Source organism: Alexandromys fortis, unplaced genomic scaffold (assembly GCF_014885135.2).
Source record: "Alexandromys fortis isolate MF-2015 unplaced genomic scaffold, M_Fortis_MF-2015_v1.1 scaffold_103, whole genome shotgun sequence".
Taxonomy (NCBI): Eukaryota; Metazoa; Chordata; class Mammalia; order Rodentia; family Cricetidae; genus Alexandromys; species Alexandromys fortis.
This window is the reverse complement of record NW_026067978.1, coordinates 384,897-410,162: the sequence shown is the minus strand read 5'-3', so window position 1 is coordinate 410,162 and position 25,266 is coordinate 384,897. Positions and strand designations below refer to the sequence as shown.

Sequence of the window (25,266 nt, the reverse complement as noted above, 5' to 3'; positions counted from 1 at the left end):
GACGAGGTCTCGGGCCCTCTTCTGGCCTGCAGACATAGACAGACAGAATATTGTATACATAATAAATAAATAAATATTAAAAAAAAAAAAGAAGTAGGCATAACAGCCAGAAGGTGGGCACATGCCTTTAGTCCTAGCACTCGGGAGGCAGAAGTGGATCTCTGTGACTTCGCGGCCAGCCTGGTCTACAGAGTAAATTCCATGACAGGCTCCAAAACTTCGAAGATAAAATGAAAAAAAAATTATTTTATTTTGACTGTGAGCCTAGCCATAGTTCCCATCGTTCCAGCCCTCATCATTTTAAGGTGATATGCTTGTGTCTGTGAGTGTAGCTAAACATATGTGAGTTCAGGTGTCCCTGGAGGCCTTGGAACTGGAGTCAATAGTGGCTGTGAACCACTTGATTCAAGGGCTGGGAATGGAACTTGAGTCCTCTGCAAGAATGGTTTGTTTCCAGCTGGGTGGTGGTGGTGGTGCACGCCTTTAATCCCAGCATGCAGGAGGCAGAGGCAGGTGGATATCTGTGAGTTCGAGGCCAGCCTGGTCTAAAATAGCTAGTTCCAGGACAGGCTCCAAAGCTACCAAGAAACCCTGTCTCAAAAAAAAAAAAAAAAAAAAAAAAAAAAGGGAAGAATGGTTTGTTTCCAAAGGAATAAAGTGGAATGTGACAGAGCAGGACACATGCCCTGTACATGTGCATAAAGGTCACACACACAAGTGCCATATACACACTTTCACACACAAATGCTGTGGTCTGGAAGGCCACAGCCCCACCACCAAGCAGCTTCCATCCTAAGAGTCTTCTGTCTGCCAGGCATACAGAACTGATGTAACTTGGTGGGACACGGTGTCGTGCTCCTTCAGGAAAGGGCCTGCTTGCTGGGCGGTGGTGGCACACGCCTTTAATCCCAGCACTTGGGAGGCAGAGGCAGGCAGATCTCTGTGAGTTCGAGGCCAGCCTGGTCTAAAAGAACTAGTTCCAGGACAGTCTCCAAAAGCTACAGAGAAACCCTGCCTCGAATAACCAAAAAATAAATAATAATAATAATAATAATATTAAAAGGGCCCGTTGCCCAGCTGCAGAGGTAGCTGACAGTGTCCAGCTGTTAGCACTTGCAGGGCTCACCTTGGCTTTCAGCCTCAGGTCACACTTCTCCAGTAGCTAGTGGTTGAACAAGGGGATGGGGGTGGTATATAAAAAAAATATGTATTTGGTTTTTGTTTTTTCCCATTCAATGGGGTACCTCTGGCAGCTGACTGATCTGGAGCCTTGTATTAGGCAGTAGTCAAGTCTGCATCCTTCAATACATTGGTATGAAGGATCTGTCAATTCAAGCTGACCCAAGGACATCGGTTCCTACAGGCTCCTTCTTTACCCCCATCCGCCCCACAAGAAAGTACCAGGGGATGGTGACTGCGCACAGACCAAGCACCAGCTCTCAGGCCGGCCTTCTCTGTACCACAGTCTTGGTCCTGTGCCCATCAGTCATGCCAAGGGCATCACAAAAGTTAGGCCTTGAGAACTGCCTAGGGACCTGTGTGGTGGGCTCCAGGCAGAGGTAGCGTGGGGAAGCTGCTGTTCTGGTAGATCCAGAGAGAGAGCCAGGCCAGAGGATGACGGTGCCAGGCAGGTGAGGGTGTGTGCAGCTGTCTGGCTCTCCTGGGTGGGGCCTGGTGAATGTTTGGGGATGGGGATAGGCAGTGGCTGTCACATGGTCTGGCTGCAGGTTTGGGAAGGAAGCCAGGAGCTGGGCCATGTGCCAGACACATCTATTCACTTACTGGGTTAGGAAAGCAGAACAGAACTGGGCTCCGGATAAACTTCTGCCTGCTGGTACCCAGATGTACGGGAGAGGAGGCGGTGCTTGGAAGACTTGTAAGGACTGTGGTACTTAGCGGAGAGAGGAGCCCAAGAGCATGGCTGGCTGAACTCAGGCCGGGCTGTCAGACTGCACAAGGAGATGGGAAGGGAAGGGGGAGGTGTATGAGTGGCCACATAGCTGAGACCCGACACCACAGGCAAGGCTGAGGTTCCCCTGTCCTCACAGGGGTATGCCTTTGGGGGCTGAGGCAGGGCTCCATATCTTAGTGACCTTACCCAGATACCCTCAAAGGTCATTGTTTCCTGGCTTTCCTCTGAGGGAATTTACAGGGGTGGCAGGGATCTTCCTGCTTCCTTCACCAGTAGTCAAGGGTGGCAGGGCTGAGTGCCTGACTGCAGAGGCTCCACCCCCAGACGCTGCCCACCTGCAGTCCTCAGCTTGGCCTTTTCATGCCCGTGAAGTCATAGAGAAAAACAAATGCAGGGCTGTGGTGTAGCTTGGTAGTAGCAAGCTTGCTTATGTCAGGAATAGTGGTGGGTGACTTTAAGCTCAGCAATCAAAAGACAGAGGGAGACAGATCTCTATGAACTAAAAGCCAGTCAGGTCTACATAAAAAGTTCCAGACCAGCCAGGGCTACAGTGAAACCTTGTCTCAAAACACAAACTAAGGAGCTGGAGAGATGGCTCAGCGGTTAAGAGCACTGACTGCTCTGCTCTTCCAGAGGACCTGGGTTCAGTTCCCAGCACCCACATGGCACTTAACAACTGTCTGTAGCTCCAAGATCTGACACCCTCACACAGACATACATGGAGGCAAAATACTAATGCACATAAAATTAAAAAATAAAAAACCACAAAGGTTAAAAAAGCATATTTAGTATATGTAACGCCCTGAGCTCAATTTCCAGCAAGCACCTAAAACAATGCATAATTAGTATAACCAATTATGTCTTCCCTAAAAGGTTTATAGACAAAGCTGGGCAGTGATGGTGCATGTTAACCCGAGCACTCAGGAGGCAGAGGCAGGAGGATCTCTGTGATCTTGAGGCCAGTCTGGTCTACAGAGTGAGTTCCATGACAACCAGGCTACACAGAGAAACCCTATCTCAAAAACACAACAAAACAAAGAATGATGTTTATTTGGAATTGTTTTGAGACAACCCAGGAGAGCTAAGGGTGTAGCTCGGGGTGCAGTTTGGTTACAGGGGTTTAGCAGATGTGAGGCCCTGGCTTCAATTCTTAGGAAAAAAGGTAAATAGCTAGGAGTACCCCCCCTGTACTCCTAGCTTCACCCCCGGGATGCTGAGGTAGGAGGGCATGCACCTAGGAGGACTAGCTGAAGGTCGTCATCAACACAGACCATGACTTCATATTTTGTTTTTGTGTTCAGGCTGGCCTGAAACTCACTGGTAGTCAGGAATGATACAGAAGAATCCAAGCTCACTTTATTAAGCTGGTATTTAAAACACTGTGGGAGAATATACCCCATATACAAAGTGCCACCTTAGTCCCCTTGACTGTGCTCAGTAGGCAGGGCTGAGCGTGCTGACCCTGCCTCATAGGCCAGATCCCAACCCAGGTCCTAAACCCTTGAAAGCCTGGATCCCAGGCCTCCTCAGCACTGGAACAAAGTGCTGTGACCACTTAGCCTGGCAGCTCCTCCTGGACTGGCTGGTCCAGGTCTCCCTGTGGCCCAGGAGCGGGTCAGCCGTGCAGTTTGGACTTCCGGGGGTGGATCTCATCCTGGCTGGCTCCTGCAGGTCTGAGAGCTGCCTGCCCTCGGGCAGGCACCTGAGCAAGTCCTGGCAGGTCTCAGCTTCCACCCACAACCTGCTGGTGCTGCCCAGGTCACCGGGTCACTGAGGGAGGAGGACTACGGGAGAGTCCACTTGGTATCTGCCAACCTGCTCTTTGCAAGGCCCGAGGTCGTTAGTGACCACCAACACAGCCCAAATCTTCCTGGTGGGGCTAGAGCTGGCTCAGCTCCAAGGGGACAAAGGAGAAGAGGAGGGAGGGTGAGGAGCGAGGAGTGAAGGGCGGGGGCTGCAGGGCTGCCAGTGTCTGCGTATCATGCCAGTTCTTGCACCCGAGTGAACTTAATCTAGTGATTTGTCCTGTTTTACAAAACCAAGAATCTAGGGCTCAGAAAGGTCACCAGGCAGTTACAAAACCAGGCTCCAGAGCAAGAAGCCACCTTTCCTCCTTCTCCTCTTCCTGTTAGGAAATGGCCACGAAGTTCTTTTGGGGGCAGATGGTGCGTTGGAGGGGAGTGCGACCAACTGTCAGCCCCGGGAGAAGACTGTAGTGAGAGCAAATGGCGTCTCCCCGCCCTCCTGAGTTCTTGGTTGGTCTACTAATTAAACTGTCATTAGACAGATTAAGAGGAGGAAAACCGGGGCTGGAGAGGTGCCCAGCGACTAAGCACCTGCCGCTCCTACAGACACCTGAGTTCGACTCCTAGCACCCACGTCACGCAGTGTAGAACTGCCTGTAACTCTAGCTCCAGGGGAATCCATGGCCCTCCTCTGCCTGCCTGAGTGCTGCAGAGACACAAGGGACATACAGTCAGACACATAGAACACACACACATTTCTTTCTTTTTTTTTTATTTTTGGTTTTTCGAGACAGGGTTTCTCTGTGGTTTTGGAGCCTGTCCTGGAACTAGCTCTGTAGACCAGGCTGGTCTCGAACTCAGAGAGATCCGCCTGCCTCTGCCTCCCAAGTGCTGGGATTAAAGGCGTGCGCCACCACCGCCCAGCCACATTTCTTTTTTTTAAAAGGAGAAAATTGGATGTGTTGCTCCGTTCGGAGAGTATTTACCTAGCTTGTACAAGGCCCTGGGTTCAATCCCCAGCACCAAGGCTGGGCATGGTGGCAAACCTTGAGAGGCCGAGGCAGGTGGATCTCCGTGAGTTCGAGGACAATCTGTTATACATAGTGCGTTCCAGGATAGCCAAGGCTATGTGGAGAAACCCTACCTCAAAAAACCAACGAAAGGAGAGAAAACTATATTTCTTCACAAAATGATTGGTGCTACAAAAAAGAACACAGGCTCTCTGCTCCTGGGATGGAAGGATGGGTGTGGCACAAATTTTGGGGCAGTGGAATGGTGAACAAAAGTTGTCTCCTTAGATACAGAAGCCAGACGCGGCCATGCACATCTGGACTCTCAGCTCCAGAGGCAGAGACAGGACTGTGAGTTCTAGTCAACCTGGGCTAGATAACAAGACCCCGAGTCAGAAACTGAAAAACAAGGCTGTCCAGCCTGTTCACTGGGTAAAGGCTCTGTTCCCAGGCCTCGGTTCAAAGAAGCCAGCAGTCAGTGTAACATGCTGAGATGGCATTTCCCAAACGCCTTCAAGACCTCGACTGGGCACGAGTCCCTGTATGCTCAGGGCTTGCTATTTCCTGGGAGTGACAAGACCGGATGACAAGTGACCCAGGTGCGCGGTAAAGGGGCAACCGAGAGAAGGAAAGGCTCAACGTGGAGACAGCGGGATCAATTTTTGGTTGAGGGTGGGAAGAGAGACCTCGAAGGCAGTGGGGTGACACCCAAACCAGTCAATTCCAGAGGAGGAGACTGAGGCAGTGCCCAGGACACGGTGACGGGAGTCATGGTGGTGTGCCAGCCTGATCTTGAGGCTGAGATTCTATCTTTTGGGCTACAGAGAACTGGAAACCAAATGTGTGGGCTAGGGCTGCTCTGGGGCAGGGTGAAGAAGAGCCTAGAAAGACTGTCATAACCGTCAAGGAGAAAAGTGACAGCCAGAGGTATGATAAACTCCTACTCCCCGTGGGTGGCCCTCGGATCCTACTCTCTCGGGCACTTACAGGCAGCAGATAACTTTAGAAGTTACGTTGTCCAAGGCTAGCCAATTCAGGAAACAGGTACACCCAGGGAATTCGGTTTCACTTCACCTCTGGCCTGGTGCCAGGAGTGCCTCAGTCCTTGGCATCTGAATAGCATGGCTTGCATGCCAAATCCACAGATCTGTCAAATGAGAGCACAAGAGACTTCACCTATACGGGATGAACCCAAGAGGTGACCAGAGTTCAGTGGGTACTCCCCCCTCCCCGGGGCCAACTGCTTACTGGAAACTAGTCTCTCACACATGAGGCAAGACTAGGGTGGGAGGAGGAGACCTGGCCTCCTGATAGCCTCTGTCCAGCCTACCTTCTCTCCAAAACCTCAGAAAGACAGAGAACCTTTGGGGCTTCTAGCGCTGAGGTGTACTTTGGGGAAAGGCAGATCATGTGATCATGTATATCCTCCCTCCCCTCCCCCCCCATCTGGAACCCAAGTTTTCCATCAGAGAAAGTTAAACCAAGGACATCCAAGAATTCAATGAAGTGACACACAAGGGCGTTAGGGGAAGAAGAGGGACTGGATTGTGACTGAGCCTACTTTCCTACAGGGTCAGCTGGTCCCGTCTGCCCTGCCACTCCCCATCCAGGTAACCAGGGTAACAACATGCAAGGGCTCAAAGCTGGGCAGTATCTGTCAGGCCAGCCCTCTAGAGGCTGGAGCATGGTCTTAGCAGCCTGGAGTCTCTAGCTGGTGCAGAAGGTGGGGGCAAGGAACCGGCTCCTGACCTTCTCTTGCTTCCCCAAATGACAGCTCTCTTCAGCGGACTGTCCTCTGCTCTAGCCTCAAAGCCCCACAGTCCAGCCAGGATCCTTACCTGAAGCCAGTTCTGAGTGTTCTGTTCTGCCAGGAACCTCCACCCCTCTCCTATGTGCATTCTTTTTTTTTTTTTTTTAACTTATGTATATAGTGTTCTAGGCACCAGATCCCATTATAGATGGGTGTGAGCCATCATATGGTTGCTGGGAATTGAACTCAGGACCTCCGGAACAGCAGTCAGTTCTCTTAACCTCTGAGCCCTCTCTCCAGCCCTCCATGTGCATTCTGAACACCTCTGGGCTCTCAAGGGGTGGGGCCTCTGGTCCAGTCCTTCCTCCCAGGATGCCTGAGATACCACCACCATCCCGCTCCTCCAATGGTAGCCTGGTATAGGGGAAGAAACCGGCGGAACTTGAATAGGTTACTGTATTTGTAAATATAAAAGGGGCCCAGTAAAGGGAAAAGGGAGGGAGGAAGGTGCACTTGGGTCTTACTGAACCCAAGTTACCATCAACACTTACAGATGGGGCAAAGCTTTTGTTGTACAAGTCTGAGGACCTGAGTTCGAACATCAGAACCCATGCAAAGGTAGGAAGAGAGGAACTGACTTCACAAAGTTGCCCTCCAATCTCCTCCTATATGCAAATGCATACAGAGCAGACAACAATAACAACCAGTAAGTATTTACAGAGCATAGAATCCCAGTATTTGTAATGTGGAAAGCGGCAGGGTCGGGAGTTCAAATCCATCTTCTGCTGCTACAAAATGAGTTCAAGGGCAGCTGCCCTATGTGGAAAAAAAAAGTCTAGAATTTAGCATTCACTCTTTCGCCTTAAGAATGTTCTTGATAAGACTTTTTTTTTTTTTTTTCCGAGATAGGGTTTCTCTGTGAGCTTTAGAGCCTGTCCTGGCACTTGCTCTGTAGGCAGGGCTGGCCTTGAACTCACAGAGATCTGCCTGCCTCTGCCCCCCCCCCCCCCCCACTGCTAGGATTAAAGGCGTGCACCACCACTGCCAGCTAATTCTTTACAACCATTTCATGAACTTTTCCGATCCTAGTTTCCCCGCTTCAACCAACAGGCAGGCTTGTGTGAGAGCACAGTCCTGCCCGGCACACAAGCTTGCACAGGTTCTGCTGCGAATTCTGCTCTGTAAGGCGCTTCTGGGTCCACACCTGTGTGCCGCCTTTGAGGCTCTTTCAGGGCTCTGGCCTCCCTAGAGAGCTCACCTGCGCCTGAACATGTCCAGATTTCTCCAGCTCTGGGCCTCAACACCAGGGGTGCACTTTCCTGGCTACTTACCCAGAGAGGCCTTTCCTCAGTGCCCCAAGATGGTAAGAGTGTCCTTGCCACAAGCGTCTGTCTCAGGTAATACCCCCCCACACCTGGGCAGCCCCCCACGGCCCCCCCACGGCCGAGACACTGAGTAGCTGTGAATGAGTTTTCTTCCCCGCATTTCCTTTATTGGGAAACTGCCAAGAGTAGACAGAAAGCACAGGCTGCAAATGGGGACTTGTTGAGCCACAGGTGACATTCTGTTGCCTGAATGACGTGTGTCGCATGATACAGCATTTCCATTTGAATTTGGGGTACTGGGAACTGGACGCAGGGCCTCGGGCAAGCTCTACCACTGAGCCACACCCAGCCCCCTGAGACATTTTAAAAGGAATAGCAGAAAGTGTCGCAACCACCGCCTGACACCAAGATGAACCACAAGGAGTAAGGAGTAAGGAATCCTCCTCACTTCTCCTTCCCTGCAGCATCTAGCACCAGTCTGCAGTCTGTCCATAAGGGCTTGCCTACTTCACATGCGTGAAATCACTCCACACGTGGCCTTTGTGGGAGGTTTCTTAGATTTAGCATCCCCTTTTAGAGGTTTATCCGTGATGTAGCGGGATGGCACTCATTCCTCTTCTATGGTAAATAATATTCCGCTTTACGGATGGACCACACTATCCCTTCATTAATCGATGGAGGGTTTTTTTTTTCTATTTTTTAACAACTTATTTAAATTCATTGTATGTGCATTGGTATGAAGGTGTCAGATACCCTGGAACTGGCAGTTGTGAGCTGCCATGTAGGTGCTGAGAATTGAACCAAGGTCCTCTGGAAGAGCAGACAGTGCTCTTAACTGCTGAGCCATCCATCTCTCCAGCCCCGGGTTTGAAATTTTTTGTCCTCTTGACTACTATAAATACTTGTTGGCATACCCGATTTCAGTTTTTTTTTTTTTTTTTTTTTTTTTGCCATATACCCAGGAATGGAAGTGCTGGGTGTATCCTAAATCCATGTTTAACTTATTTTTCTCCCCAAGACACGAATTCTCTGTGTAACAGTCCTTGCTGTCCTGGAAATCACTTGGTAGACCAAGCTGACCTCAAACTCACTGAGATCCACCTGCCTCTGCCTTCCGCGTGCTGGGATTAAGGGCGTGCGCTGCCAGCCGCCACCCCCCCCCCTTTTTTTAATCTTAAAAAGAAAACATGGCCGGGGAGGCAGAAGCAAGCAGATCTCTGAGTTCGAGGCCAGACTGGTCAGCCAGGGCTACTCTGTGTGTGTATGACTAAATGTGCACCACGTGCGTGTAGTGCACCCAGAGGCCAGAGGTGGGGCACTGGATCCCAGGGAACTAACTGGAGTTAGAGGGTTGTGAACCACCACGTGGGTGCTGGGAACCAAACCCGAGTCCTCTGATACTCTAAACCACAGAGCATTATCTCCACCCTCACCCGTTTGTGTTAACTTTTCAAGGGAGAAGAGGTGTTCTAACTTCCTGAACTTGAACGAGTTTGGGTGTCCAGCCTTCTGTTTCCGTCCCGCTACTGCCTTACCCAGCCCAAGTGACTCATTTACATTATCGGTCTGGCCCCTGAAGGCATCTGAACCTGCCGCCCCTAGAAGGCATCGGAGACAAACTAACCTCCCTCCAAAATAAAAGCCCTGCCCCCAGTCCAGCTGCCAACCACTGGAGACTCCGACTACACCTCTTCGGCTCTCAGAGCGCTGCTACTTGGGTTTAGTCTCAAAGGAGGAAAGTGGTGTTTACCTGAGAAAGAGGCGGCCAGAAGCAGAGACGTGACCGCCCCACCCCAGCGCGCCAGTTTGGAAGCTGGTTCTGGAAGGAAACTGAACGAGCGAGGCGGGCGAGGTTCGGAACTGGAGGAGGAGGAGCAGCCGGGAGGCGCGGGCTCAGGAGCCTCGGCCGGAGCCGGGTCTGCGGAGCTGCTGCACGCAAGCGACCGGTGATCGCACACCGGGGGACCTGGCTCCGCTGCACCCGTGAGCCGGGGCGGGGCTCAGGTCGCTCGGGGGCGGCGCCGGTGCCCGCCCCCCACATCCGGGGGCCGGGCCGGGCTCTGGGGCTCGCGCCGGGCGGGTGAGTCAGGCCGGGTTTTCCCTCCGCCTCTGGGGCCAACACAAGACTGTCGCCCGGCGCGTCCTCTGCCTGCCGATCCGGCTCCCGCGCCTGCCCGAAGAGCGTGCGAAGAGAAAGGTTCGGGACCGAGTCAGGGACTGCAGCGCGCCCTGAGATCCTCGGCGCCAGCATGGTAAGTGGGCTGGGCAGGTCGCCGAGGTCGCTCTGGGACCCCGGCGCGGGCCAGGGTGGAAGGGTGGGAGGATGCAGTGCTAGTCCCGGTGTCCTCCGCTCCCGCTCACGAGGCTAACCTGTAAAAGGGCTTTCAGTGGAGCTTCGCCTGAGACCCCTGCGCCGCAGCTAGGAGGGGCAGGCGCCTTTGGCGCAGGAGTCTGACCTCGGCCTCCGCCCCCTGCAGCAGCTCCAGGCAAGCCCGGCCGACAGCGGGCGGGATGTGCGCACCCCACTCCGCCCCCCTGGGTAGCTCTGCCTCCCGCAGTTCTGGGATCTCTCGCTTCCTCCACTGCCTACCCGGGCGTAGTTCCTCCGAGGCGGCCAACCTGTTTTCTCTGCCGCTTTCCCGGGGACACCGCTCACCTGCCCTCTCCCACAAGGTATCCTCTTCCTGCCCCAGCCCCTTGCCTCTTCTGGTCCTTGGCTGGGGACCTGCGGATAGGGGATGTCCCAAGGTCCGGGACTTTGTTCCAGTTCTGACCACAGCCTTCCACAAAAATGAGGACCGGGACCCTGGCTCTATTCAGATGGGGGCGTGCGACATTCCACCTAGGAGATACAGATTGGGCATGACTATCCTTAGGAGGGAGCAGAGGCGGGAGGCCCTCCTGGACCTGGTGATCAGCCTCCTTCCAGGCTCTCCCAAGCAGGGCTCCTCTGCCACTGGCTGCGTGTGTGGGTGTGTATGTGCGAGACTGTGAATGAAAGCGACCAGCCAGCTCCCGACACCGCCTCTAGCAGTTTCCAGAGCTTAGAGTCCCTAAGCCAGCGCCACTTCCACTATTTCTTCCTACCCTGTTCCCCCAGGGTGGGCTAGGAGAGATCCCTGGGAGGGGGTGAAGTTACACCCCACCCAGCCTAGCCGTAAGTGCCCTTGGGAGGAACGAGCAATGGGGGCTGGGCAGGCTACACAGCAGCGTGTGCCGGTGGAAGGTGACCCCTAGCTGGGACAGCTGGGTGTAGTATAGAGGGCTTTACTGTGGGAATCCAGATTGGCCCTCAGAGTGGGATCTTAGGCGACTTGTTCCTCCGTCCAAGCCTATTTCTAAATAGGATCCTTACTGCCCTGTCTGTGTCCACCGACTGCTGTGGGGATGATGTGACATTATGAAATACAAGAGCTGAGAAACCCCGGAGCACTGTGCGTTAAGCAAATTGCAATAATTCTGCCAAGGGGCCAGGGTATGCCAGCCACCCCCACCCCCTCTCAGGCTGTCCCCATTTTTGGAGTTGGGACATTCCAGGCTCATTCCTTTGGGGCAGCTGCAGACACACCCCTCAGAAGGGCTGATCCCACCCCCCCCAGCAGGTGGTGTGACCCTCCCCTGGGGCACTCTGGTGGGACTAACTAATAATGGCAGTTCAGTCTGACTTTACTCCTGCCACCACACAGAGGCTGAGGTGCCCCAAGCCAAAGGAAATGCAGGGAAAGCTGCGTCTAGGAAGCCAGGGCACTTCCTCCTATGCAGCTGAACATGACCTTGGTCACATCATTTTACCTCTTCATCTCCTTGTGTTTCCTCTTGTGAAGCAAAAAATAACCACATTCATCTCCCGGGTGTGTTTTGAAGAGGTACCCTGGGCCTGATGCTGGGGTGTCCCACTGTGTACTTCTATTTAGGGATTTCTGCACTGCTGGCTAACCTTGGGGCAGAGCGAGGCAGGAATGAAGCCCCTGGGCTTTAAGATAGGTACCCTAGCCTGGCGGTGGTGGTGCGCGCCTTTAATCCCAGCACTCTGGAGGCAGAGACAGATGGATCTCTGTGAGTTTGAGGCCAGCCTGTTCTACAGAGCAAGTTCCAGGACAGGCTCCAAAGCTACAGAGAAACCCTGTCTCGAAAAGAGAGAGAGAGAAAGAGAGAGAGAGAGGTACCCTACTATGGCAGCACAACCCAGGCACCCCCTCTTTCTGCTCTGGTCCCCCAGAGGCTGTGAGACATTTGCCAGTTCTCTCCACCCCCACCAACCAAATCACAGGCCATAGAGAGCCTGCACAGCTGCCCTGGTCTGAGCAGGCAATCTCAAGGCTTCTAAGCAACTGGGAAGGAATGTGCATGTTGGGGGAGGGGCAGAGGTAGGTTGGGTTTTTCAGGAAAGGGGTTTGTCTCCAGACTGAGACCTGGGTGGCCTGGAGCCTCAGAGCCCTACTGATGGGGCAGACTGCAGCACCACGCGAGACCTTGTCTAGGTGGGTGGATGGTGGGTGGCCTGTACAAAGGGTGCTATCCGCTGCTGGACTGTCCTCTAACACACGTTTCTCTGTGGGACTGATACTCTCTGTGTTCTGTATAAAGCCATTTACTTAGTTTTGGCGTGTGGCCACGCTGGTTCATCCCCGGACCCGTGACCCTTTGGCGGGTGCCATGGAGTGTCAGTTTTTTCTCCTGGGAGTGGCAGTGAGTATCCGCAGAGAGGAAGGATATGTGGGTCTGGAGTGAAGTGGGCATGTTTGGCAATGTCCCCAACTCCTGGGCACATGGGACTTAACCGTTCACAAAACCCTTTCACCCCTGTTGCCCCTCTGTCAGTTATCCCGACAGAGGTAAGGAAGGCAAGATGCAGAGGCAGGCATCTAGGGTCCCCGGGGAGGGAGAGAGGGATAGCTGGACATCTCATGCGCAGTGATGTCTCATGGGTAGGCTTGTCAGGGCGAGGCAGTGTTGAATGAGGAGGCAAAGTGACCCCATCCTAGTTCTTTTGGTTGTGGGTGACATCCTGAGTCCCGCTAGACACTTGGCAGCCCTGGCATTGGGATCCCATGTGTCGTCCTCATACTGGTTAGCTCTGTGAGTCTCCCAGAACTTGCCTCTTAAAAGGAGGGGCTACTGGACCCATAGTCTCCTTGAGAGTCTACAAAGTGCCATGTTACTGTCATAGCCCCGGCTCCAGTAATCTGTAACCTGGTTGAATCTCTTGAGTTTACATGGCTTGTGACATCCCTCTGTTCAGTGCGCCTGGGCAGGGGGTCCAAACTCAGGCTGGCACCCCACTTTGAGTGGTATAAGAAAGTTATTCAGGGGGCTGGAGAGATGGCTCAGTGGTTAAGAACATTGCCTGCTCTTCTAAAGGTCCTGAGTTCAATTCCCAGCAACCACATGGTGGCTCACAACCATCTGTAATGAGGTCTGGTGCCCTTTTCTGGCCTGCAAGCAGACACACAGAAAGAATACTATATACATAATAAATGATAAATAAATATTTTTTTAAAAAAAGAAAGTTATTCAGGAGAAGGCAGAAGGCTACGACTTTTTTTTTTTTTTTTTTTTTTTTTTTTTTTTTGCCAAGGGTGCATTTGAGGGCTATAGAATGGGGTAGGGACAAGGCCTACCCTCCCTCTACCAGAGAGAGCTCTGTCTTCCCTAAACACAAAGCCTGGAAATGGTTGAGGATGGAGCCTCCTAACCACCATTGTTTGAGGTGGGAGTGGGTGTCCCAGAAGTGTATTGGGTGGGTGGTGGTGGGTACTCCCAGTGGCAGCCTGCCTGCCAGGCATCTGCTTGGCATTGGGAGCAGCTGTGTGTGGGTGGGTGGGAGGCAGAAAAGGTGCCATTCACTGCCAGTTGTTTGCACTTAACGTATGCCAGGCGATGGGTGTGGCACGGGCCCCAGAGCATGTGAGAGACAGTCCATCAGCGCGGTCCCCTGGTGTGGAGCTGAAGTGGGTGACTAAGCTCGGCCGCGGGTATTCTGTGTTGACCGTGGCTTCAGGCCAGGCCTGGACTAGGTGCCTGGTCGAGTTATCTTACCTCTTTCTTTCAGTATCCCTAAGTGATAAATGTTGTCTGTCACTGCCTTTCTGCTCCCGAGGAAGACAAGGCCCACAGCGGTTAGGTATGGCTAAGGTCACAGCTGCTAGCATCCAGGTCCTGGGGACCTGGCTGGTGATAGCTAGCAGCAGAAACCAGTGGCATTACAGAGAATGGCTGCTTCTTCCCTCTGCCTCCCATCATTGCCTGGGCCTCAACACCTGTTCCGGAAACAGGAGCCATTGTTCCTCCCCTTAGGCCCTTCCTGTGTGTATCACCATCCTTCCTCCCCTTGGGCCTTTCCTGTTTGTGTCCCTCCCACTGTATTCCCCCAAGCCCCACCCACCCAGATGTTTCCTGGGGGGGGGGGGACCTCTGACCCTTTGAGAGAAGAGGGGCTTTCCCCCTGAGAAGACAGGGAAACAGACCTCCTCCAGCCCTGGTTCACTATGCTTGCTCCCCATACCACAAATTTGGTGGAGAACCTGTCAGAAGTAAGCAGAGTTCATGGGTCAGACAGTGCCTGAGTTCACCCTCCACCCTTTGCTGGCCCAGTTCTAGGGGAGCCCCATCCTGCTGCTTGAGGGCCTCCCCTTTCCTGCCTTGCCTCTGCGTCGCACACCAGACCCCTGTCTGGAGCTGTTCCTTCAGGTGTCGCGGTGGAAGCGACTTGGTCTGACACCGTGTTCTGTGTTCCTTTCTGGGAGTCCTGTCCCGTTCATGCGTATCTGCCTCTGCTGGGCCTGGGCAACCTGGGGAACCGACAGATGGCAAGTGTCTGGTTTTAGAGCATCTGGGGACTTGGGTACTGAGTGCCCATCTGCCTCCACTAATGGAGCCTTCTGATTCCCAGAATCAGCTGCCTGTGCCCTGCTGAACCTTCATGGCCACGGCCTCAGGCCCTGCTGGCATTGCCATGGGCAGCGTAGGTAGCCTGTTGGAACGGCAGGACTTTTCCCCTGAAGAACTTCGTGCCGCTCTGGCTGGGTCCCGGGGCTCCCGGCAGGCTGACGGGCTCCTCCGGAAAGGCTTGGGCCAGCGCGAACTCTTCAGCTACCTGCATCTCCCCAAGAAGGACGGCAAGAGCAGCAAGCGAGCACCTCGGAATGAGCCGGACTATGCCACTCTCTACTACCGGGAGCATCCTCGGGCCGGTGACTTCAGCAAGACTTCCCTGCCTGAGCGGGGTCGCTTCGACAAGGTGCATCACTGCTGTTGGGGATTAGGCCCGACTTGGAAACCGTGATGTTGGGGTGGTCAGCCGGGAGGCCCTGACGGTAGACGAGGGCAGGCTGAGGTGTGTGAAGTCTCCTCCATATGGGCCAGCCTGAAGCATGATCACTGCCTCCCTGTGACCTCCCTGTGATGTGTGCCCTGTATTCTCAGAGGGGATCCCGAGGGACATCAGGTAGGCAGAAAAGAGTGGCCAGCTCAACTCACGCCTGCATTCTCTTCCTGACAGTGCCGAATCCGTCCGTCGGTGTTCAAGTCTCCTGTGGGCACCGGGAAAGGCTTCCTGTCCATGCAGAGCCTGGCAGCCCACAAGGGGCAGAAGTTGTGGCGAAGCAATGGTAGTCTGCACACGCTGGCCTGCCACCCACCTCTGAGTCCTGGGCCTCGGGCCAGTCAAGCCCGTGCACAGTTGCTTCATGCCCTCAGCTTAGATGAAGGTGGCCCTGAGCCCAGCCTTTCGGACTCTTCCAGTGGGGGGAGTTTTGGCCGTAGTCCAGGCACTAGCTCCAGCCCCTTCAGCTCCTCCTTGGGCCACATTAATCACCTTGGGGGCTCATTGGACCGTGCTTCAAGGAGCCCCAAGGAGTCTGGACCTCTGGCTGTACTGAGCTGCCTGCCTGAGCCACCTCCCCCATATGAGTTTTCCTGTCCCACTGGTGAGGAGGTAGCCGTGTTGCCTGAGACCTGTGAGGAACTCAAGAGGGACCTCGGTGACCAGGATGTCTCTAACCCCTTTACTCAGGTGAGGGAACCCCTGCCCTGGCTTGGTTTGTTCCTTGGCATTGAGATATAGGCCAGATTAACTTCTGACGGCTGGCACAGCTGGGGGTGGGGACAAACCATGAACAAGGCCTAAGCATAGTGTGATATTGGGGGGCAGCCGTATGTTAGAGGCAGCAGAGGATGGGACCGGAGCAGTGAGATCAGAGTTTACCCCCCTGATGGCACCCTTTCTCCCATCGCTTTTAACCAGACTTTTCTTTTGTTTTTCGAGACGGTTTACTCTAATGCTTTAGAGCCTGTCCTGGTACTGGCTCTTGTAGACCAGGCTGGCCTCGAACTCACAGAGATCCGCTTGTCTCTGCCTCTCGAGTGCTGGGATTAAAGGCGTGTGCCACCATTGCACAGCTCCTATTGCTCTTAGAGGAAGACAAGAAAAAAACTTGTAGGCTGGGACTATAGCTCAGGGGTAGTGTGCTTGCCTAACGAGTGTGAGACCCTAGGTTAGATTAGCACTGAAAAGAAAGAGAATTCTACTCTTAGCTATCCCTCAACTACACATCAGGGATGCCCTGTGACTTTGATCCTGGGAATTGTGTAGGAGGGAGCCAGGCAGCCTCTCTGAGGACCTTGTATTAGTAACACTATCTGTGGAGAGCCTCTTTGGGTTTGAAGTTCATGTGGCCGGGACGCTGGGCTCTGTGGCCTAGGTGCATAAGACATTAGTAATGGCAGGCCTTGGGCACAAGTGAGCATTGTTTTTAGAGGGCAGGCCAACTGTGAAAATCTGAGCAAGGCTGTGCCCACCGCTAACCAGTTCCTCTTCCCCTCTGCAGGTGCTAGAGGAGCGCCAGCGATTGTGGTTGTCTGAACTGAAGCGCCTGTACGTGGAACGGCTGCATGAGGTGGCCCAGAAAGCTGAGCGCAGCGAGCGTAACCTCCAGCTGCAGCTGTTTATGGCCCAACAGGAGCAGCGGCGCCTGCGCAAGGAGCTGCGGGCTCAACAGGGCCTGGCCCCAGAGCCTCGGACCTCTGGTCCCCAAGTGGAGGCTGACCCTAATGCCCGGCCAGAGGAGGAAGCCCGATGGGAGGTAGGACACATCATAGGCTGATGCCTGGTCTTATTGCCCTGGTCCCGTATCCTGTTGCCTCTCCTACACTGTGCTCACGATTTGTCCCTACCCTCAGGTGTGCCAGAAGACCGCGGAGATTAGCCTGTTGAAACAGCAGCTTCGGGAAGCCCAGGCGGAGCTGGCACAGAAGCTAGCTGAGATCTTCAGTCTGAAGACGCAACTTCGGGGCAGCAGGGCACAAGCCCAGGCTCAGGACGCTGAGCTGGCTCGGCTGCGGGAGGCAGTGCGCAGCCTGCAAGAGCAGGCGCCTCGGGAGGAAGCTCCAGGCATCTGCGAGACAGATGACTGCAAGAGCCGGGGACTGCTAGGAGAGGCAGGAGGCAGTGAAGCCAGCGAAGGGGCCGCCGAGCAGCTGCGGGCAGAGCTGCTGCAAGAGCGGCTTCGTGGCCAGGAGCAGGCGCTGCGCTTCGAGCAGGAGCGGCAGACTTGGCAGGAGGAAAAGGAGAGGGTGCTGCGCTACCAGCGAGAAATCCAGGGGGGCTACATGGACATGTACCGGAGGAACCAGGCACTCGAACAGGAGCTGCGGGTGCTGCGGGAGCCCCCTACACCCTGGAGTCCCCGGCTGGAGTCCTCCAAAATCTGACACTGGCCAAGTGTGCTGACAGCAGGCATGCTGCCAGAAGATAGCCTGCGATAGCAGGCTCCTCCCTTGCCTCCCTTGCTCTGGTCTGAGGCAGAATCTGTAAAGGCCAGTTCAGGGATGGGAGGCCCACCCAGAGGAGGGCTCCTGCAGGCAACGGGCTAGGATAGGGTACCTGCTCTAGAAGCTATGGCAAAGTCTTGCTGGCAGAGAAACAGACCCAGGCAGGGCCCAGCCCTGCTCCCTACAGTGGGTGTGGCCCGGTAAAGTAGGTTGGAGCCATCGAAGCCTCAGCCCCAAGATGCAGAAGGGCAGGAGCAAGGGTGGGTGGCTGGAGACCTGGTGTGAGGTCCTCCATGGAAGGAGCCCGGGTGGGAAGACTAGCCTCCTCCACAATAAAAGCACATTTTTTTATGAGGAGGCCCAGTTGATAACATTGTCCTTGGCCTGAGTCCAGAAGATCCTGGTTGATCAGTGTTCCAGGCCTTGGGCCTAGGCTGCAGCTCTTACCGTGGTCATGGTCGTGGGAAGAGTGTGCCCTGTGCAGTCTCTGATCGTGTGTGTTGGAGGATGGAGGAGTGTTATTCCTTGCTTCCCTACCACACAGTCCTTAGCTGCTGTGTGGGCTGCAGCCCCTTTCTTCAGCACCATCAGATGTTTGAGAAGAAACAATACAGGGGGAACAAAAGGATTGGTCGACGGAGGCATTTGCAGAACACGAAATGTTCTGATGGGATGTCTAGACCCTGGGCGCCCAGGCAGCCGCTGGGTTTGGAGCGGGCTCAAGGCAGCTTCCTCCGTAACATGTAAAAGCTCCTGTGGGCTCTGCCACCTCCAGCTGTGGTGTGCCCCTCCCTCCATGGCCAGGGGCCAGAGGCAGGTGCAGGAACTGTGGGTCATTTCCATAGGCAGTAGAGGCCTGTGGGGTATTTGATTTATGCAGAAGATCTGATTTGTGTTGGGGGAAGGAGTCCCTCATTCTGTACCTGCTCAAAACTGACCTTTTAAACCTCTGCTTCCTAGGTCCTCTGAAACCCTCAGCCACCCCTACCTTAGCTGTGGCCTGCACCTAAGGGCTTTGCTCCCCTTGGGTTAGTGACTGATTCAGCTGATACCTCTGCCTACTTCCTTACCTCCCTCCCTCCCTCCCCTCATCAGGGTTTTGCTGCATGGACCAAACTTAGCGTGGAATCCTGTGTGCACCAGGCTTGCCTTGAGTGATTCTGCTGCCCAAGTGCTGGAATTTTAGACCCGTGCTACATACACCTTAGCCTGCCTGCTTTCCTTTTGCCTTGCTTTAGACAGTATCTCCCAATATAGCCCAAGCTGGCCTTGAACTCAGACTCCTGCCCCTGCCTCCCAAATGCAGGGATTATGGGCGTGTACCTCCACATTGGGCTTCCTCTAAAGCAGTGGTTCTCAGCCTTCCTAATTCCTCAATTCTTTAGTACAGTTCCTCATGTGGTGACCCCCAACCATAAAATTATTTTTGTTTCAGCTTCATAACTAATTTTGCTACTGTTATGAATTGTATCTATGTTTTCCGAGGGTCTTGGTGATCCCTATGAAAGGGTAGTTGACACCCGTCCCCCTCAAACGGGTTTGAACTCAGAGATTGAGAACCACTTCTTTAGAGAGACATCACCTTGTTACAGATACAACATGGAAATAGTGGCTACAGATTTACTTTCTACTTACTTTTCTGCCTAGTGTTCTGTTGGGTCTTTCTGGTCTTGGAGACACAAGGCAAATTCAGTGTGCTTCCCTGGTCCAGAGGAGATCATAGCTGTTTTTGTTTTCGTTTTGTTTTATTGTTTTTGTTTTTTTCCGGGCAGCGTTTTTCTGTGTAACAGTCCTGGCTGTGTTGGGATTTGCTTTGTAGACCATGTTGTTTTGATTTTTGAGACAGGGTCTCAATGTGTGGCACTAATTGCCCTGGGACTCTATATATTGCCAGGCTGACCTTGAACTCACAGAGATCTACCTGCCCAGTTTTTTGCCTCCTGTCACAGAACTTTAGATATCAGCCCATGCCTATGCGCCTCTGACACCCAGCAAGTAGGTGCCAGAGTTTGGATGACCGGCTATGGGCTGTGACACCTGAATGATGGGCCCCACCTTTTCAAGGGTGGAGGATTGGGTGTGAGTTGTCTGTTGCGGGGATGCTGTGTTTATGATCTGTGAGTGGCAGGTGTATGTGTAGATGGGCTTGGGGTAGTAGGTGTGGCCAAGGGGGTGTGTTTGGGGCCCTGTCCCTAAAAGCCAGCTCCTGGGGGGAAGCCAGGAGTGCTTCCTGATCCTCTCCATGTCTTCCCAACTGTTCCTCCCTTTATACTTGCAACACTAGGGAGACCTTGCATCCCAGATAGTTCCCTAGAGTGGCTGAGACAAACACATATTCACCCACACCTGAGCTCTGGGCCTCACCCAAGGGAAAGCAGAAGCGGATTCGGCAAGCCAATCCCCACAGACCATGGTACCCACTTCCACTTCATAGGTTCGTGCAAATGCAAGTCTCTGGGCTAGTAGTCCGGAAGTTCTCCCCCTAACAGGTCAGGTGTTAGCCTAAAGTCTGAGTTACTTCCTCAGCAGAGCCGGGAGCCAGTCGGGCCAGGTGCCCACGTGCCCACCTTTTGGTGTACCCACTCCACAGTGTGCTTCCCCACCCAGCAATTACGACCTGGGCTGGCCAGTAGAGCCAGCGGGGGTGGGTGGGCGGTACCAAAACTTGGCAGTGGTGCCAGAAACCAAGGCCAGGCCCATATGTAAAGGGGGAGGGCAGCCCAGAACCAGATCTCTTGTTAGCTCATCCGTGCTTGGCAAACCAGTTCCCTGGTCCCCAAGCAGGCTGGGTGGCTCTGGAGCCAGCTGGTCATAGAAGTCACTGTCACAGTTCCTGAAGAAGCCCATCCCTGGTGCCTCTGAAGAACCCCTGGACCAGCCAGTTCTATGTGAAAATGTAGGGAGAACGTCACACTATCTCCAACTCTATTCCTTGGATCCCTGTTTACCTAGTGTTTCTTCCTCTTGGCCTGTCACTTAAGTAACAGCCTGTTAGGACCTTCCAACTTCAGTGATCTTGGCAGCACCTCTTGGCTCTCTGGAGAGTTCCCTCTTGTCTGTCCTGACCCAGACCAAGTTCACATGGGGAGGAGATGCTACTTTATGGAGCCTTTGGGGGATGAAAGAAGAGGGGGCTTGAGCAGGTCCTAGACTTGGCTGGGAAGGTAGCTGGGGTTCCCCTGGTTGAGCCCTGTGTTCGAGGTACCTCATAGAATAGCACTGGGATGCTGCTTCTCAGAGAAAACCTTGCAGAGCCCCCCTTCCTGGTAGAGACAGGTGGTGTTTGGTTTTCAAGATAGGGTTTACTCTGTGTAGCTTTAGAGCCTGTCCTGGAACTTGCTCTGTGGACCAGGCTGACCTCAAATTCACAGAAATCCACCTGCCTCTGCCTCCCAAGTGCTGAAATAAAAGGCGTGCGCCACCACTGCCCAGCCTCTACCAGGTGTTTCTTCAACTGGGCTGTGAGCATTGCCAAAGCAGGTGGTAGCCTCCATTTTCCTTCAGACTGCTCTGGCTCTAGCCCCAGGAGGTGGGAGCCAGAGAGGTAGAATATGGAAGTAAAGGTGACCAGATTCCCCCACTAACTAGTTTGGTTTTGAGGTGAGTGCTTGGGAAATGTTTTGACTCGGAGCTATTCATTGGCACTGGCTCTAGGTCAAGTCAGTGCCAAGTTCAAGGCTCTAGTGCTAAGTCACCATTCAGACCTTGGGCCAAATGCAGTTCACATGTGAGGAAGACAATGTGTGTACTCGGGGGAGGAAGAAGACATGCCTACACTAGTGAATGCTGTTTAGATGGCAGGGCCTGGCAGGGGATGAAGAGGACACAGGGCTGAAGAGATGACTTAGCAGAAGAAGCCTGGCTGGCTCTTCCAGAGGACCCAGGTTCTAGTCCCAGTACCTACAAGGTGGCTCAAAACCACCTGTAACGCCAGGTCCAAGGAATCCGATGCCCCCTTCTGGCCTCCACAGGCATCTTATGCACACGATGTACAATCATACAGGGAAAGCATCTACACACATTAAAAACTATACTTTTTTAAATAGAGGAAAGATAATCCGGAATACTCCCCACCCCAGGCAGTATTTTTCCGTGTACTTTGTCCTTGAGCTCACTCTGTAGACCACGCTGGTCACAGATCCACCTACCTCTGCCGAGTGCACCACCACTGCCTGGCTTTATTTGTTATTTACGTTTTGAGTATGCGTGTATAGCTGTCTGTGCACATGTGCACTAATGCCTGAGGAGACAGAAGGCATCAGAGCCCTTGAAGCTGCAGTTTCCGGTGGTTGCGAGTTGACCAGTGTGGGTATTGGTGACCGAATTGGCATCTCTGCAAGAGCAGTCCATGCTTTTAACCACAGATCCAGCCCTGACCTGAACTTCTGATCCTCCTGATTTCATGTGTCCATCTTCACATCTGGCGTAAGTACTGCTGAGAACTGCACCCGAGGCTTCCTGTTAAAGAATACTCTATCTGCCAAGTGCTACAGCCTCAACCCAAGAGTATAATTCATGAGGCAAAAGAGGCGTATGTCCTAAGAGGTGAGGCTCTCTGGGACTCTGGAGGAGAGTGGTTTGTTCATTCTAAGCAATGAGGTGGGAGGTGGGGCTCCCCAAGGGCTGGGAAGGCCAAACCAACCTTCACTGGGTCAGAAAGGTGCATTTCTGAGCAATGTGGAGGGGCATCCCCAAATGAATTTGGACTTGGAGGTAGCAGGAAGTATGGGATGAGTTCCAGGAACACAGCATCCTGCCTGAGCTCAAAAGAGGGATGCACGCCTGGAGAGTTTGCCAGGTGAGCTGGCACAGGTGTCCCTGAGTGAAGGAGATGGGTGTGTACAAGCTGTGCAACACACAGGATCCAGACTTGGTGTTTACAGTCACCAGCTTGAGCTCCTTAATGTTTGAAGAAGGGACCTCACTTTTTGTTGTTGTTATTTTGAGACAGGGTTTCTTTATGTAGCTCTGTCTATCCTGGAACTCACTCTGTAGACCAGGCTGGCCTTGGACTCAGAGATACACCTGCCTCTGCCTCCTGAGTGCTGGGACTAAAGGCATATGCAGTCATTGCCCTGCACTACCTTCTAAAATAAAATGGACATCAAGGGTTTTCTGGTTTGTATGTATATGGAGGTCAGAGGTCAACACTGAGTCCAACCTTCGATCATTCTCCACCCTTTTTGAAGCAGGGTCTCTCACTGAATCTGGAGCTCTATTTCAGCTATCCTTACTGACCCTCAAAGCCCTGGCTGGGAATGCAGGCAGCTTTTATTTTGTGAGCGCCAGGGATTGAACTCAGGTCCCCAAGCTCACATGGCAAACCCTTCACCAACTAAACTATCTCTCTAGCTTCTCTTTTTCTTTTCTTTTTTTTTTTTAATTTAAAAAATAAATCTTCCGGGCAGTGGTGGCGCATGCCTTTAATCCTAGCACTCAGGAGGCAGAGGCAGATTGATCTCTGTGAGTTTGAAGCCAATCTGGTTTACAAAGTGAGTTCTAGGACAACCAGAGCTGTTGTTACACAGAGAAACCTTGTCTCGAAAAACCAATAAATAACTCTAACTCCTAGGAGAGAGAGAGAGAGAGAGAGAGAGAGAGAGAGAGAGAGAGAGAGAATACTGAGAAAGACTTTGAAGCACGCTCCTCCAACAAAAAAATAAAAGTCCAATCTGAAAGAGAAGAGCAACAGAATCAAGAGAGTAACAAAACTCATACATAGGAAAAGTACAGAATAATACAGAATGAGAGGCCCTCATGAGAAAGACACAAAAGTTCAAAGACCTAATGTGAGCCGCCCCAGGTTCTGGTAGAAGCTGGCTTTGTTCACACCCTGCTTCATGGTGAGGCATCCTGGAAGAGGAAGTGGGAAAGCCTGGGGCGTTCTAGAAAGCTTGTGAGGTCCTGCCTGCTGGGGCTCGGGTTCTTCAGCTCTGGCTCTTCGCCCCAAGCAGTGCTCATTCAATTTCTCACCCCCGCGCGTGGGGCCAGGACCACCCAGGCTCCCTAGATATTGCCAGGCATCTCCACGATGCCCCTGCCCGTTCGCGTCCCACTCTGCACCGCCCTTTTCCCTGCTGTGTTTCAGAAGGTTGTGAGCCACAGTTTCCTCTTTTATAAGCAAAGGATGTCGGTCAGCTCCCAGCATCTCTGTGCTCTGTTCCAGTGGCGATGAGGACAAAGTCCTGAGCCCAGTGGAGCTTTTATCCTGAAAGTTGGGGAGGCGGAGATAGGGGCAAGAAGACAGAATCAACACAGCACATGATTTCAAGCCAAGGCTTTAAGAAAACAAAGCTAGATTGTGCAAGGTGGGGGAGGCTGAAGAGGGGGCCGATAAATGGCCCGGAGGGAAACCAGCAGTAAACGGAAGCTGCTTGTCAAGGAATGAGAAAGAAGGGAGTCTTCTTTATTCTGTTCCAAGGCAAGAGGCACTGGAGGAGGACCCAGGATGGTGACCTGTAATCCTAGGACACAGGAGGGGAAAGATGTCCTCCCTGATACAAGGAGTTCAAGGCCAGTCTCGGGTACCGAAGACCCTGTCTGCAAAGAACAAAAAGAAAAAAAAAATTTTAAAAGATTAAAAAAAAAAACCTAGTCCTTTTCAGTTTGGGGGGTCATCTCCTTTTGTAACTTCGTCCTCCTCCCCCTTTTTCGGCTTCAAACTCACAGTATGTGCCACTCCAACCGACTCTTTCACACTTTTTAATTAGGGTAGATACACAACCCCCACTCCATCTTTTTTTTAAAAGATTTATTTATTATGTATAGTGTTTTGCCTGCATGTTTGTCTGTGTGTCAGAAGAGGGCACCAGATCTCGTTATAGATGATTGTGAGTCACCATGTGGTTGCGGCAGGTCCCGGGGCTGTGGAAGTACAGGGATATGTGAGCCACATGGACAAAAAAAAAAAAAAAATGTTAAAATTGCGTATGTGTAATGTGAACGCGTGTACACGCATGTGCTGGCCCGTGCAAGTGTATAGAGGCTAGAGGAGCATCTTGGTCGTCTTGTTCTATCACTCTCCACCGTATTAGACATGGTCTCTTACTGAGCCTGGAGCTCTGCTTTTCAGCTACATTAGCTGGCAGGCATGCCCGGGTATCCGTGCCTGTCTACCCAACCCAGTGCTGCAGTTACAGGCCTGCGCCATCAGGCGTGGGCCAGCTTTATAACAGCACCAGGGATCATGCTTGCCCTGCAAGCACTTTACCCAGTGCCTCAGGACTCTTCCTTTAAACATTATTTGGTATTTCAAAAAGCATCACAGGAAATTCCTAATCACTGGGCCACGTACATGTAACGGTCTTGAAATTTTTATTTTTCGGGTTCTGGGAATGAACCAAGGAACCTACGCCTGTAACTTCTCTACCGCTGAGCAACGCCCAGGTTTTCGTTTTGTTATTGTTTGTTTGAGATAAAGTCTCAAGTAGTTCAGGCTGGCTTAATTCACTATGTACTCTTGAACTTCTGATCTTCCTAGAATTATAGGATTATAGGCAGGTGCTACAGTGCTCAGATTTGGTTATTTTCTGGGACAGAGGAGTATCATTTTGTAGTTCATACTGGTCTGGAACTCGCTGCCTCCTCCAGCATCAGATTCCCCAAACAGCCTCGGCATTAGAGACTTCAGACAGAAGGTAAGAGTTGCGTTGGGAACCCCAGACAGGCAGGTACGCAGGCTAATACTTCCGGTAGACACCCGGGACCACCCTCCGGTTGTTCCTGCCGGAGGAAACAGGTTCGCTCCGGGCCG

The 25,266-nt window shown here is 52.9% G+C and overlaps 2 protein-coding genes across 2 annotated transcripts; one reads left to right on the top strand and one right to left on the bottom strand.

Moving 5' to 3' along the window:
* Positions 1-2,815: 2,815 nt before the first annotated feature.
* Positions 2,816-12,482, bottom strand: LOC126510921 (uncharacterized). The gene is made up of 4 exons (XM_050157663.1): positions 12,338-12,482; positions 10,199-10,467; positions 9,493-10,107; positions 2,816-5,814 (listed from the first exon to the last, which is right to left on the bottom strand). Exons 1-4 carry the CDS (start codon positions 12,480-12,482, stop codon positions 5,701-5,703), a joined length of 1,143 nt encoding a protein of 380 aa, XP_050013620.1. The 3' UTR covers positions 2,816-5,700.
* On the top strand, positions 9,846-17,871 carry N4bp3 (NEDD4 binding protein 3). The gene is made up of 5 exons (XM_050157723.1): positions 9,846-9,994; positions 14,635-14,982; positions 15,244-15,756; positions 16,571-16,825; positions 16,923-17,871. The coding sequence occupies exons 2-5, from the start codon at positions 14,665-14,667 to the stop codon at positions 17,451-17,453; spliced, it is 1,617 nt and encodes a 538-aa protein (XP_050013680.1). The 5' UTR covers positions 9,846-9,994; positions 14,635-14,664; the 3' UTR covers positions 17,454-17,871.
* Positions 17,872-25,266: the final 7,395 nt, after the last annotated feature.

What these genes read in the sequence shown, in the direction of transcription:
- N4bp3 (XM_050157723.1), top strand. Translation starts at nt 14,665, where the DNA reads ATGGCCACGGCCTCAGGCCCTGCTGGCATTGCCATGGGCAGCGTAGGT. An exon ending in AGCGGGGTCGCTTCGACAAG is followed by an intron (nt 14,983 to 15,243) that starts GTGCATCACTGC and finishes TCTTCCTGACAG; the next exon opens with TGCCGAATCCGTCCGTCGGT. An exon ending in TCTCTAACCCCTTTACTCAG is followed by an intron (nt 15,757 to 16,570) that starts GTGAGGGAACCC and finishes TCCCCTCTGCAG; the next exon opens with GTGCTAGAGGAGCGCCAGCG.
- LOC126510921 (XM_050157663.1), bottom strand. Translation starts at nt 12,482, where the DNA reads ATGCCCACTTCACTCCAGACCCACATATCCTTCCTCTCTGCGGATACT. An exon ending in TGGCCACACGCCAAAACTAA is followed by an intron (nt 10,468 to 12,337) that starts GTAAATGGCTTT and finishes CCCTATCCGCAG; the next exon opens with GTCCCCAGCCAAGGACCAGA. An exon ending in TCTGGCCGCCTCTTTCTCAG is followed by an intron (nt 5,815 to 9,492) that starts GTAAACACCACT and finishes CTCATTTGACAG; the next exon opens with ATCTGTGGATTTGGCATGCA.